General features: G+C 32.3%; 1 protein-coding gene across 5 annotated transcripts in view; it reads right to left on the bottom strand.

Moving 5' to 3' along the window:
* Positions 1-11,957, bottom strand: part of LOC143242823 (uncharacterized) — a 55,048-nt gene extending 43,091 nt beyond the window's left edge. For 2 of the 5 annotated variants that reach the window (XM_076486352.1, XM_076486353.1), the window contains exon 1: positions 9,510-10,555. Coding sequence is in view for 1 of the 5 variants with exons in the window: in XM_076486357.1 (XP_076342472.1) it covers positions 9,510-9,558 (49 nt within the window). In the remaining 4 variants the exon portion in view is untranslated. Of the gene's footprint in view, positions 1-9,509; positions 10,556-10,601; positions 11,811-11,935 lie in introns of those variants that run through there. The other 3 variants (XM_076486357.1, XM_076486355.1, XM_076486354.1) reach the window with 3 other exon arrangements.
* Positions 11,958-14,336: the final 2,379 nt, after the last annotated feature.

The following is a 14,336-nucleotide window of genomic DNA, read 5'->3' as shown; positions in this document are numbered from 1 at the left end:
GTGTTGAATTTGTTGTCTTTTTTTTATTCCATTTGTTACAAATCACTGCAATTTTCTTCTCTAAATTAGATTCATGAATCTCTCATTTTTGTGGAGATCAAGAGATGCATAATGATACAGAAAGTTCACTGTTACATTATTGATTCGTTGTTGCTTGATTAAGTGTTTTATGGCACAAAGCAGCTAGGCTATCTGCACCAAACATCTGGTAAAAAGTTAAAAGTAAATTTAGTAAAATTCATAAAAGGAAATTAAGGTAAAACAAAACAAAGTTAAAAAAAACAACATAAATAGCATAAAACCAATGTTTACATCTAGTCTACAAAGTCAAGAAAAAATTACAGAAATTTAAGTTGTAAAGGACTTTCTGTAGTGTAACTGTAATAATGATAACTCACCAGGAAGACTAACAGGTAAGTACAAAAACCACCATCAGTCACCTGATATAATAATACCTTGCCAGGATGACTAATGGGTAGTTCGAACAGCAGCGTTAGTCACCTGAAGTTGGCCTTTCCAGTCCTAGCATCGAGTTATTTCATGTTAGGCCAGTTTCTAATTTTAAATTGAACTAGATGATTTTTAAAAGGGAACCACATTAAAAAGGTGTAATGTAGAAATTAAAAAGATTAATGACCTTTAGAAAACTAAAAACATTACCAAGGTGGACAGTGTCACCATCACTGTCTAACATTATGGACAAACCTTGGGACAGAACATGTTTAAAATGGTGCCGTTGTTGAGAGTCATAACAATGACAAGAAAGTAAAATGTGGCTTATTGTAATTTGAGTGTTACACAAACTACACACTGGTGCATCAGTCCCAGATAAAAGCAAATTATGAGTTAAAAAACTGTGACCAATGCGTAGTCTAGTTAGAACAACTTACTCTCTTCAACCCTGACGCAAGCAAGACGACTAAAGTCCAATATAATGTTTTATTTGGAAAAGCTTGTTTTCGTGTTGCTAACTCCAAGTCAACTGCCAGCTGGCACAGAGATGAGTCTTGAATACAGGACCATAGTCTATGTATGGGACAGGTACAGTGGTGATAGAGCCAGAGCAGATAGACTTAGCTGCAGTGCCAGCAAGCTCATTCCCATGAATACCAAAGTGGCCTGGTATCCAGAAAAACTGGATAGAAGTAGATGTTAAAGAGAAATGGGCCAGTGGTTTTGAATATCAGCAAGAACAGGGTGTAAATTAACTTGAAGCAATTCCAGGTCCAGTAGAGAACTATGCGAGTCAGTATAAATAGTGCAGTTTGACTACTGCTTAACTTCTATGTGATCCAGGGCAAGGGAAATAGCATACAGTTCAGCAGTAAACACAGAAGCTGTAGTGGGGATTCTGTGTGCAACCACCGAACCACAACAATCCATGGCAGAGCCAACACAGTCACCTGATTTTGAACCATCTATATAAATAGGAATGCAAGGATGGTTCAAAAGATGTTCAGCAAATTGCAGATAATATTTCCAATCAGGAGTGTCAACTTTTCTCAGATGATTTAAAGATAAGTCACAATTAAGAAATGTAAGAAGCCATGGTAGGATCGGCTAACCAGTGGATACAGCAATGTTTATTGAGAACAGACCCAATTCATCTAACTGTACCTGATATGAATGCCAAAAGGAGCAATGGCAAACCATCTGGTCTGAAAAAGCATGGCCCAACAAGGAAGGAAAACAAAACCCCTGATGAGATGCTTTGGTAAGGAACAAAGTATCAAAGCATATTGTAAAGACAGTTGCAAACAATGGAGGTGCAAAAAAGGTTCATGAGACTCTATGTATAAGCTCTGAACTGGGGAAGTGCTGAAAGCCCCAATGCAGAGCCAAAGACCTCAATGATGAATAGGATCTAGCATCTTTAAGGCCAAAGGTCAGCCAGAGTTATAGTTCAATAATCCACAGTCAAGTTGCGACTAATAAGAGCACTACATATCTTTAGCAGAGAACGTCGATCTGCTGCCCAAGTGGTGGAAGAGACGACACAGAGGATGTTCCGTGCTCTTATACATTTGACCCATGTGTGGTGTAAAGGTCAGCATACAGGCAAAGACAAGTTCCAAGAACCTTGTCTCAGGGACCACAGACAGCACAACTTCACTGATATGGAGTTCAGGATCAGGTTGAATACACTTCTGACAATTTTGTTTAAGATCCAGTACTTACACTGTTGACAAGTTTGATCAGATTCAGTACTTACACTGATGACAAGATTGATCATATTCAGTACTTACACTGATGACAAGTTGGATCAGATTCAGTACTTACACTGATGACATGTTTGATCAGCTCCAGTACTTACACTAATGACAAGTTTGGTGAGATCTCAAGTACTCACACTGATGACAAGTTTGATCAGATCCAGTACGTACACTGCTGATCTCGGTAACACAGTGATCTAACGAAATAGAAATAACTTTGTTTATATCATTATGTAGAAAGATATGGCTTTACCATCTTTACCAAATAATCCAAAACACACATCTGACAATATAAAATATCACAAGTATTTTGTTCAAATGTTGCTTATTTCATTACCAACAGGTAATTTTAACATGGTAACAAAACTAACATGCCAGCCAGCCATGGTAACAAAACTAATGTTTTAATGAACGTTTATTGTTATCCAAATCAGATATGTGATGATTGGACTTATGATCTGAAATTGATTATCCAAGCTCACACTATATCCACTAGATTTGCATAAGCTTCTCTCACTTGCCTCTTTTAAAGTCAATCACAGCATTTAAAGTATTTCAAGTTGTTTGTGAACAATGTCCAGACCTCAGTAAAGAAATATCGATGCTTTACCACTTGAAAAACCATCAGAAGCTTTTAGTTGAATTTTATTCAGTTTGTTTAAAGTTAGGCACAAAACTAAACAATGAGATATGTTTGCTCTTCCTTCCATGGGTATTCAAACCGGTTTCTAGCAATGTAAGTCCGAACACATAGTGCTGTGAATTTTATTCAGTGATTTGGAAAGTTACAATATGTCAGCATTCTAATAACATTCAATTATTAATACTTTAAACAACAGGCATAATTCATGTTGTGGTTCCACAAGGTAAACAATCTTTTAAAAACCTGAGAAATAAAAAATAAACACATATGTACACAGAAAGTAAAGCCATTTTTATATCAATAAAAACCAAAACTAAAATTACTGTAAGAAGAGTACTAGAGAATAGTGAGTGTTTAATTTCAAAGAGTGAAAATTTACTTATCTATAAATTCAAATATTGAATTACACCATTAAAAGGACAGAAAACGAACCAGATTCATATGAAACAGTTGTCATAAACAAACACTGTCTTTTCACTTTACCAATACTGAAGTAAAAAATGGTTAACACTTAACAATATAATCATGAAGAACTTAACAATCATTAAATATTAAGTCATGAAATAATACAAATAATACCACCAACACTAAGCAGTCTTGTTTATCCAGAAATAAGCCCTTCTTCAATGAAAATATTATCAACAATCTTTAACACTATATACAAACACTGTTCTTAGTTCATATCCTAAGTCTTCTCTTCTCTCATAGGGTCTCATGTAGAGGTTTACAGAAAAAGTAAAAAAAATTTCCAGTTAACTTAATAACTGACTGATTTATATTATAAGCTCACTGTACACAAGGACGACATTAACCAGTTTCACGTGTAAAAGTTACTTACATTTTACATGCAGACGTAAACTATTTACTTTAGTTTTTTGTGCTGTCGGGTTATCGATGGATCAATTTTAAGTTTATGGACTTAACACTAAAATCCAGGGTTCTATTCCCTATGTTGATCAATATTTGAGGCTTCAGCTGCTTATGAAGTAGTTTTAATGTCATAAATCACAATCGATTCAAACCAGACCTACACCTCTTCACAGATGCTTATCTTTCTGGTTGTGGTACATCTCTGAATAGCCATCTCACCTCAGACATTTGGACCAGCATAAGCAATTCCTCCACATCAGTGTGCTCGACCTTTATTCTATCAAATGGAGATGTTTGCATTTCTTACCAATGCTAGTAGATGGTTTGATTATTATCCATTCTGACAATTTCATGGTGGTTTTATATATCAATAATAGAGTAAGTACCAGATCTTTAACTCTTTATTTTTAAACACTCGACCTCATAAACATCTGTCCAGTGAATTTGCTTTATATATTATAATGTATTATGAGCGATGTACCTCATAGTAAACCATCTGTACCCTCTTCCACCTACTAAACAGCCACTTCACTCACAAGTTTCCTGATGTGTATGCTTTGTTTTGGATACTTACGACTTCTTTTCTCATCAGTCATGAAGATTCATGAGTACAAATGGAGCTAGCAAACATGGAATTGACATCACTCTCCTATTGGTAGAGAGAGGGCCTTTACTGCACAGTAACATCATTATCCAATAATATAATTCATGAGAACTTACGAAAGTTTAGGTAGGAGTTGCCTGAAAGCTAGTGTCATGCAAATACTTAAGGAAGATGCTAACAGAAGATAGAATCTTTCTCTGAAATGCTAGGTATCTAATTGAAACAAATTTTTATGTAAGAAAATGTTAACTTTCCAAAATCAGATCTGTGGTGACTAACCAGCAGGAGATAATACAAGGGGGGGATCCCATCTTCTCCTTTACATTTGATGATGTGTTAAAATCTTCCTTTTTGTTCTTTTATGTTTTGCATGTTGTTTGTTAGTGTTTCCTTTATTATATAGTTGTTAATTAACTAAAGTTTCAAAATTCACTCCAGATGAAAATGAATCTTGAATTTCATATGAATTTTAATACCCTTTTCACTGAGGAGAATTTTCAAAACATTTCTCAACGAGGCTGAATTTTCTTCCTTTTATTTTAGGTTGATCCACTTCTGATCTGTCTTATAGTGAAGTTATTTCTATTTTGAAAGTCATGTCTATGATGGAAGTCCCTATACCTTTGACTCAAACTTACTTTCATACATGTTACTGAGTATGATTGAATTAATGGAAGATTTCTGTAGGTTCACTGAAATTCTCTATCAATCCCTATCTATTCTACAAGATTCTTTGTATCAGTTGAATACTCAACGTCTGTATACATTTACCATTTATCTAAGAACGAAAAGCCTCTCTTTTTGGGTCTTTGTACCACATCCTTCAGCTCAGATGGTAAATTAATTTATTCAGGATTATACCAAGTTATCCACATACCTGCCTATTTCCACACATTAAAATTATATAGATATGATGAAAAATCATACCTACAGCCACAGAACAACTTATTAGACATTGATTTTCTCAGACAATTATCATAAACTCTTGCATTTCAAAGTTTCCAACATCAGTTTAGGGTTTAATAAACAATACCATAATAAACAGAAAAAAATTTAAACAAAAAATTACTGGTGATAAAAATGAATTAAGAAGTGTCATGAGATAAAAGTAAAGATAAAGAATGGAACATAGCTGTGAAATGATGTCCACATAAAAAGAGAAAATACAGAATGGAACATAGCTGAGAAATGATGACCACATTATGAGAGAAGGTACAGAATGGAGCATAGCTGTGAAATGATGTACACATAATGAGAGGATGGCTGAATACTGTCAAGAGGAAACAAAGTTGACAAAGCCTTATGTAGTAGATGGAAATAAATAAACAAGTTAAATTTCTCATTGAAAACGGGAGATGAAAGAGATTAAAACCATAGGAAATAAAGTTGTAGGCTGCATAATGAAAATCACTAATATATGAAAATAGGCTGTTACGTCATCAACATGTAACTACTTTACCTAGTCACTGTTGAGATTTGACTTATGTGAGGTAGTTCTTCCATCACAATAGAGACAGAAATAGTAATACCAGCTTGTAAGTTCATAAGCTTTAAAATATAAGTCAAAAACCAAAGTAAATCTCTATCATTTAAAAATGCATCTTTCGAATGCAGAACTATATAGGGAGCTAACAATTCGGGAGGTGGTGTCCACTCTAACTGTTAGAAAGCAAATGTATCATCCCACTTTTGCTACTCTCTTGCTTTACATGTGACTTTTGAACTAGCTGCACATGTACTTTCCATTCCTATATCCTTTTTTCCATATCAGAGAAAATTATAACTGGCTGAGTATTCCATAATCTACAAAATCCTACTGATTATTTTGTGAGGGAATTAGTTAATAATAGTTGACTAAAGAACCCTCATCATACTTTCTCCAGCTGGTTTATTCCTGGGAGATCTGGTACGGAAAAAGAGATGGACCAGTCTAGGTGTATTGGTAAATAAGATAAACCAGACAGCATATCTACAGTTAAGAATGTCATACTCATTTTTACATACAATTTAGTGACCTAGACTTTCAAGATGGAAGAATAATATACCTGGTTAGTGTGTTTTCTCACAAGTTTATTCCTCTTTCAAAAACAACATTCCAACCAAATTCTTTAGACACTTTCCGAGGACTGCTTGTCTGGGTTCCTAAACCAAATCAATGTGAGATCCCCAGTGACATTCCTGTTGTTACGTTAGTTTCAGTAAGATATCGAATCAATGTTAATATTTTCTTACAGTGAAAACATAATTCTGACAGATACTATACTCTCCTCACACTTCTGGTGCTTCTTTTCTGACTAATACAAAACTGAAGAATGTGAACTACAGTAAACAGGAAGATAGCTGTGATAGTGGTGTGTGTTTTAGTGATAAGTTGTTCTTGGACATTTACATGCTACAACGCAGCTGAATCACATTGAAACGTAAAGTAGGTGGGAGTTTCAAGACTAGAAGACAGTATAAACATTTTCACTCTTTGAAGGTTGCAATAAACAATACAAATTCTTGTTGAAAATAGTATGAAAACTGATATTTTAGGGTATGTACAGTGATATGATATAACTTCATATGTATACATACACATAAACCATCAGTTATAAATATAACTAGAAAAATAAAACTGAATATAACACATGGCAACTGATAGTGTACTTAATATTTAAAATTAATTTATAAATAAAATCAGGTATAATAACTTTATATCAAACACAAAATATCCAAATAAAAATGTTGTTGAATAACTTGTTGAAAAAATATGTCGAGGAGTAAATATTTTTGCAAGTATAACATTATACAACATGAAATTATATTGTGTGTGTTATTATAACATTATATAACATTAAATTATATTGTGTGTGTGTTATTATAACATTAAACAACATGAAATTATATTGTGTGTGTGTTATTATAACATTAAACAACATGAAATTATATTGTGTGTGTGTTATTATAACATTATATAACATTAAATTATATTGTGTGTGTGTTTTTACAACATGAAATTATATTGTGTGTGTGTTTTTACAACATTAAATTATATTGTGTGTTTGTGTTATTTTGTAATAAAGCCATATCGAGCTATCTAACATATTCACTGAGGACAATGAAAACCCTGATTTTATCGTTGTAATTCTGTAGTAAAGTGCTGTACCACCCTGAGTTTCCAAGAATTTCCAAGTATGTCAGAGTTTTTAAGTATTTTAATCTAACCTAGACTGTGCTAACGTATCTACTTAAATAGATGTTACAAACTTGGGACTTCCTAATAGAGCCACAAGTCTTTTCATGTGTTATTACTGATATAGTCACTAATATGGTTGCCTTTAAACTTTACTCATCTTGGCTCATTTATTGTAGACGATATTTAAGTCATGGTGTGAGGATGCTTTCTCGGTAAACACAGATGAATTCCTTTTAGATGGACCAAAATTATCAAGAGGTTTTTCAGAGATGTCACAGAAAATTAAAGTATATCTAAGGGTAAAATGTAGTACTACTTAGTTACACAGTTTATCACATCACTCTAAATAAAAAAACATCACTGGAGAACACAAGTTCCACAAAATATACTTTGAACTTTAAATATGAACAATTAATGTGGACTTAAATCGAGAGGTAAAATGTAAAAACATGTACAAATTACACGGTTAGCAATTAAGTAATAAAGATATCTCATGAAGAAAACATCAGTACTTATTAAAACTAGATTTATTTTAATATGTTAAATATCATGAGATCAGTTAAAATAAACTATGAAGTTTAAAACATATTATATTCAATTTTTACAGACTTATCACTGAGAAAGAGAATATGTTTTGGAATAAATTATCTATCACACGTGTCCATCATGTCTTAGTTGTGTACAGTTTCAAAAATTAATGTTTTCATTCTTTATCGTACAATAAATTACTTGATTAAATATCTCTATAAATGATTCCTTTTTAGTGAATATTTGTTAGCTCGTAAAAAGTTTATCATACCATATTTTACTTCGTCTTTCATTATATTTTAATTTTTTATATAATTTTCTTTTATTCTTACCTATCAATTTAACTTGTAATGAGACTTATCTAATATTTATACAATAAACAATATTTAACAGTTTTACAGACATTTCAGTTTGAATAGTTTGATCTAAAACAGCTTCGTTTTTTTTTAAAGAATTTCCAACCCGTAAATGAGACATCAAGACTGACATTCTAATAAACATTTGGCCTGGTTTTTGAATAAATTTGGTATTAACTGAAATGTCATATTTTGTTACTAGTTTTTGCCAAATGTTGGTTATATTTCTGCTAATATCGGGAATATACGATATGCAACAGTATATGGTTTCATGATTTTTTGATTTGTGAGGTGTATTTACTTTTGTTGGTTAATTTTGCTTTATGTTTAGGTGTGTGCGTATAATATTTAACTACGGTTTGTGGAGGAAACTTGTTGATGAAGTATTGTTTTATTTTGTCTAATTCATTATTAATTTTATCTGGTGAGCATATTTGGTTTCTTAGTGTGTTGAGTTTTTGTTTTGTTTCATGTGCTGAGTTCCAAGGAATGTATAGTCCAGTATGGGTGATTTTTCAGTGGATTTCTGTTTTAAATTGCGTGTCAGTTCTTGTAATTTTGAGGTTAAAAATGATATTTGATTGCTTTCTTTCTATTCACATGTGAAGTTAATGTTGGGTTGGGATATATAGAGTTAATGTGATTGAAAAAAATTAAGTGTGTGTTGTGTGCATGTGAATCTCGCAATTGTGTCATCAACATATCTGTACCAGTTTAGTGGCGGATGTAATGCTGTGTTCATTGTTTGTGTTTCAACTTGCATCATACAAATATTGGCTAGAACTGATAAAATTGTCAGAGTTGTCTTTCTGTTGAAAGTATCACAAGTTTTCTGGCTAGGTCTTCTAAACATGTTTTAATTTCTAATGTTGGACCTTAGAACCAACCTAGAAAATAGTTTTTTGGCAAAAATTAGTCACAAAATATGACATTCCAGTTAATACCAAATTTATTCAAAAACCAAGCACAAATCTAAGTTTTATATTATGTAAAAACTACAATGACAAACACCACACCAATATTATTTATTAAATACAATGTGATAACTGCCATGACTTCTATATTGGAGAAACAAGGAGAAAAATGGAAACCACATTCAAAGAACACAAATAGTCACCTCCACACGTTTTCGAACACTGTAATTCAATCTTTGGCTTTCCTTCCATCCAACAGTTCCTCAACTGCAGAAGTAAAACCCTGGAATTTATTGTTCAACAAAACAGAATTATTATGATCAATTTCCTAACTTTTAAATCAAATAGTGTTCTTTCTGCCATCCTGAATGTCAATGTTAACTGATATATCTTTTCCATGTAAATGTTTAAGCTCCTCCTGAAATCTTACTGTCATTCTCCACAGTCTGCACTTTACCTGTCTCTTCTTTAATGACGATAATCTCCAATTTACAAATTCTACACATAAATTGCACATCTTCATTACTAGCTTCCTTCAAAATACCTGCCAGTCCAAAGCTCCCAAATGAAATCCCCTCATTGTGCTCGTTACATCTGGCAAACTTTGAATGCTTGTCTCCTAGTCTTAACCATTGTACTGATACTTGCAGCCTTACAGTTATCAATACTAATTACCATAATCTTTAGCTTACAGCTACTATTGAGCTTAACATTTAAGAATCAATTACATTATTTTTTTTATCACTACTCCTTCTTCACAATAACTTAATGAAGTTTAGCTATATAGAACTTTATAAATTAGTATAACTGACAACATACGTGAGGTTAATAACAACATATTTTTAGTCTGATTTATAATCTACTTATTTTTATAAGCTGGATCAAAACTAGCGATCTCACTTGAAGTAATAAAGTTAATTCTTAAAACACCAAAAGATATTAAAACTTTTAGAATAGGCTCGTTACAGTTAATCGAGTTCACTAATTTTTGCTGTAATAATAAAACACGAAGAGAAAAACAGTTTTAGTAAACTATATTTTAGATTATATTTACTTAATAAAAAAAATATATTTATCCTGTTCTACGATTTATCACAAGCTTATCTTTAACGAAGCCGAAAGTACCGTTACAATGTTAAGCCTATTTAAAAATTAAACCTTGTTGTAAAATCTACACATTTTAAATTTTCAGTTTAAATTGTGACCATCCTTTTTTTATTTACAAATCAGACTATATCTAGTTGTTATTTAACCCAAATGACTTCGAATTTTAATATCAAGATTAAATAACTCACAAATTTATAAGAGCGACCACTCTCCACCTGCATCTCAAAACCCAGATTTGATGATCAGCGTTAACATCAAAAATATACGTATATATTTGATGGCATTTAAACGACAAAAAGCAGAGAATTTTTGTTCAATCGGAAATTTAGAATGAACAGATTTAAATAATAACAAATGCAAATAAATGTACAAGATAACATTTGATACACACGTGTTAGAAAAACTACTGTGAAGAAAGGCTCAAATATAAGAATAAACCATTAATATAATGATAAATATGAAATATTATTACTTCATCAGCTTTTATGTCCTTTCCAACAATATACTAAGCTACTTTAGAAATACTCAACAATACACACCGTCTCTTAGGAACCAAACTATCACTACACAAGTTTCGAAGTCTCTGTGAAAAAAACAACTGCGGCATATATTTCAAAATATTAATTTTACTAAAAGTAATTACAAAGGCTCTTTGGAAGATCTGAGTTAACATAATAATGATGTCTATTCTGGAGTGTTTAACTCATGTATTTCTGTTGCTTCTAATATGCTGTTGGAGGGATATCTTAATCCAGGCTCTCTTTAGGTTTTTGATCGTAGCATCAATAATGGCTTCTATATGCTACTTAATTAAAGTAATGACGGCTTCCTGTAAATGTAAAACCACGGAAGATATGAAAGACGCTTTAAAGTATATGTCTAAAGAAATCTGTACGGACATCTTGATATATCTTATTATAGTTGTGGTAACTGTCCTATGGCGATCACATTACGTATCCATGATGAATATCGCAATATTCCTGATTATCGTAGTTGTGGTGGTTCTCCTAATCTGTTTGATTATCTTAGCCATGACAAATGTACTAAAACATTCAAATAATGTCTTTTGGGTGGTTATCCTAAGTTGTTTCGTAAATATCATCCTGATGGTTCTCGGCAGATGTTTGACTAACATTGTCATGATAGCCGTATTAATATGTTTCACTTCACTAATCATATTAATTGTTTTGATGCGTGAGACTAAAATGATAATGATAGATATCGAAAGATACTTAACTGAAAAGGTGATGATCAGTATCTTAGAGAAACTGATTAAAGTAATAATAATGACTACACTCCAATTTATAATCAAAGAAAACATGATAGCTGTCCAATATATCTTACTTTACGTATTAATTAAGGTAATAACTTTTTTTATTTAATACAGTTATGGTGATTAGTGATGTCGATAAAAACCCACGTGTAGAGAACTATATATGCAAAAACGTTTCTTTTGGGTTGAGAAAATATTTTACATGAAAGAGCGAACAACGTCACGTTCACAAAGAAAGAGGTAACTTACCGGAAGCTGACCACATGTTTGGAAGGGATTGTGTAACTGAGTGTCGGAATATAGAGGACGGTGTTAGATGTTTGAATATATAATTTTATTTGTATAAATAAATTACCGGTCAGTTACCTCTTTCTTTGTGAACCTGACGTAGTTCGCTCTTTCATGTAAAATATTTTCTCAACCCAAACGATCCATTTTTGCATATATAGTTTTGATGATTGTTACGAGAAAAAAAAAATCGTATATAGAAAAGATAAATTGTTTGATAATTATCAAAATTGTTGTAATGTAATAAGTCAAGTAACTAGTATATGGGAGTGACATATGAAGAAAACTTTAGCGTTTAGTAAACATAAAAGATATCACACACGGTAAAGAACAACATGGAAAAGAAATCCAAAGAGCTATTGAAGTAAGTGTAAAATCTTCCAAATAAACAATTTATTCATGTCTTATCTGAATGAGGTTAAACGTTTTATAAACTTAAGAAACACCGAGATAAATTAATTCAGTCAGTATTTATTAGACGATTAGGTGTGACAGCATTATTTTAGCTAATTATCTAATTACCTGATTGATAGTTGTACAAAAATATTTGTTCATGTTGATTACTGATAAAGAAAAAGAAGTGAGTGAGTACGAGGGCAAGCGTTGATAAGAATTTTACAGCAAATATCCATTCACTGGTTAACCAGTTTCTGTTCAGTTTAGAGTATTATGATGAGTAAAACCATATACCTTGTCCTTCAGTATTACTACAGTAACAACAGAATGTTTATACCTAGTCCTCCAGTATTACTACAGTAACAACAGAATGTTTATACCTAGTCCTTCAGTATTACTACAGTAACAACAGAATGTTTATACCTAGTCCTTCAGTATTACTACAGTAACAACAGAATGTTTATACCTAGTCGTTCAGTATTACTACAGTAACAACAGAATGTTTATACCTAGTCCTTCAGTATTACTACAGTAACAACAGAATGTTTATACCTAGTCCTCCAGTATTACTACAGTAACAACAGAATGTTTATACCTGGTCCTCCAGTGATGCTACAGTAACAACAGAATGTTTATACCTAGTCCTTCAGTATTACTACAGTAACAACAGAATGTTTATACCTAGTCCTTCAGTATTACTACAGTAACAACAGAATGTTTATACCTAGTCCTTCAGTATTACTACAGTAACAACAGAATGTTTATACCTAGTCCTTCAGTATTACTACAGTAACAACAGAATGTTTATACCTAGTCCTTCAGTATTACTACAGTAACAACAGAATGTTTATACCTAGTCCTTCAGTATTACTACAGTAACAACAGAATGTTTATACCTAGTCCTCCAGTGATGCTACAGTAACAACAGAATGTTTATACCTGGTCCTCCAGTGATGCTACAGTAACAACAGAATGTTTATACCTATACCTATGTTTATACCTCGTCCTTCAGTATTGCTACAGTAACAACAGAATGTTTATACCTAGTCCTTCAGTATTACTACAGTAACAACAGAATGTTTATACCTAGTCCTCCAGTATTACTACAGTAACAACAGAATGTTTATACAGTAACCTACCTAGTCCTTCAGTATTACTACAGTAACAACAGAATGTTTATACCTAGTCCTACCTAGTCCCAGTATTACTACAGTAACAGTCCTCCAATACAGTAACAACAGAATGTTTATACCTAGTCCTTCAGTATTACTACAGTAACAACAGAATGTTTATACCTCCCAGTATTACTACAGTAACAACAGAATGTTTATACCTGGTCCTCCAGTGATGCTACAATAACAACATAACATATATATGTTGAATGGTCCTTCAGTATTACTACAGTAACAACAGAATGTTTATACCTAGTCCTCCAGTGATGCTACAATAACAGAACATACCTAGTCCTTCAGTATTATTACTACGGTAACAAGAATGTTTTATCCTAGTCAGTCAATTATTACTACAGTAACAACAGAATGTTTATACCTAGTCCTTCAGTGTTACTACAATAACAACAGAATGTTTATACCTAGTCCTTCAGTATTACTACAGTAACAACAGAATGTGTTATACCTAATCCTTCAGTGTTACTACAGTAACAACAGAATGTTTATACCTAGTCCTCCAGTGATACTACAATAACAACATAACATATATACCTAGTCCTTCAGTATTACTACAGTAACAACAGAATGTTTTTATACCTGATCAACTTCGGTATTACCTACAGTAACAACAGAATGTTTATACCTAGTCCTTCACAGTATTACTACAGTAACAAGAACATATATGTATTATATTTTCCTAGTCCTTCTCAGTATCACTAAACAGTAACAAGAAAAATGTTTATACCTAGTCCATTCAGTATCACATGGAAACAACAGAATGTTTATACTTTAGTCAC

The sequence above is a fragment of the Tachypleus tridentatus genome, unplaced genomic scaffold (assembly GCF_004210375.1).
Source record: "Tachypleus tridentatus isolate NWPU-2018 unplaced genomic scaffold, ASM421037v1 Hic_cluster_2, whole genome shotgun sequence".
Taxonomy (NCBI): Eukaryota; Metazoa; Arthropoda; class Merostomata; order Xiphosura; family Limulidae; genus Tachypleus; species Tachypleus tridentatus.
This window is presented reverse-complemented; position numbering and strand designations above follow the sequence as displayed.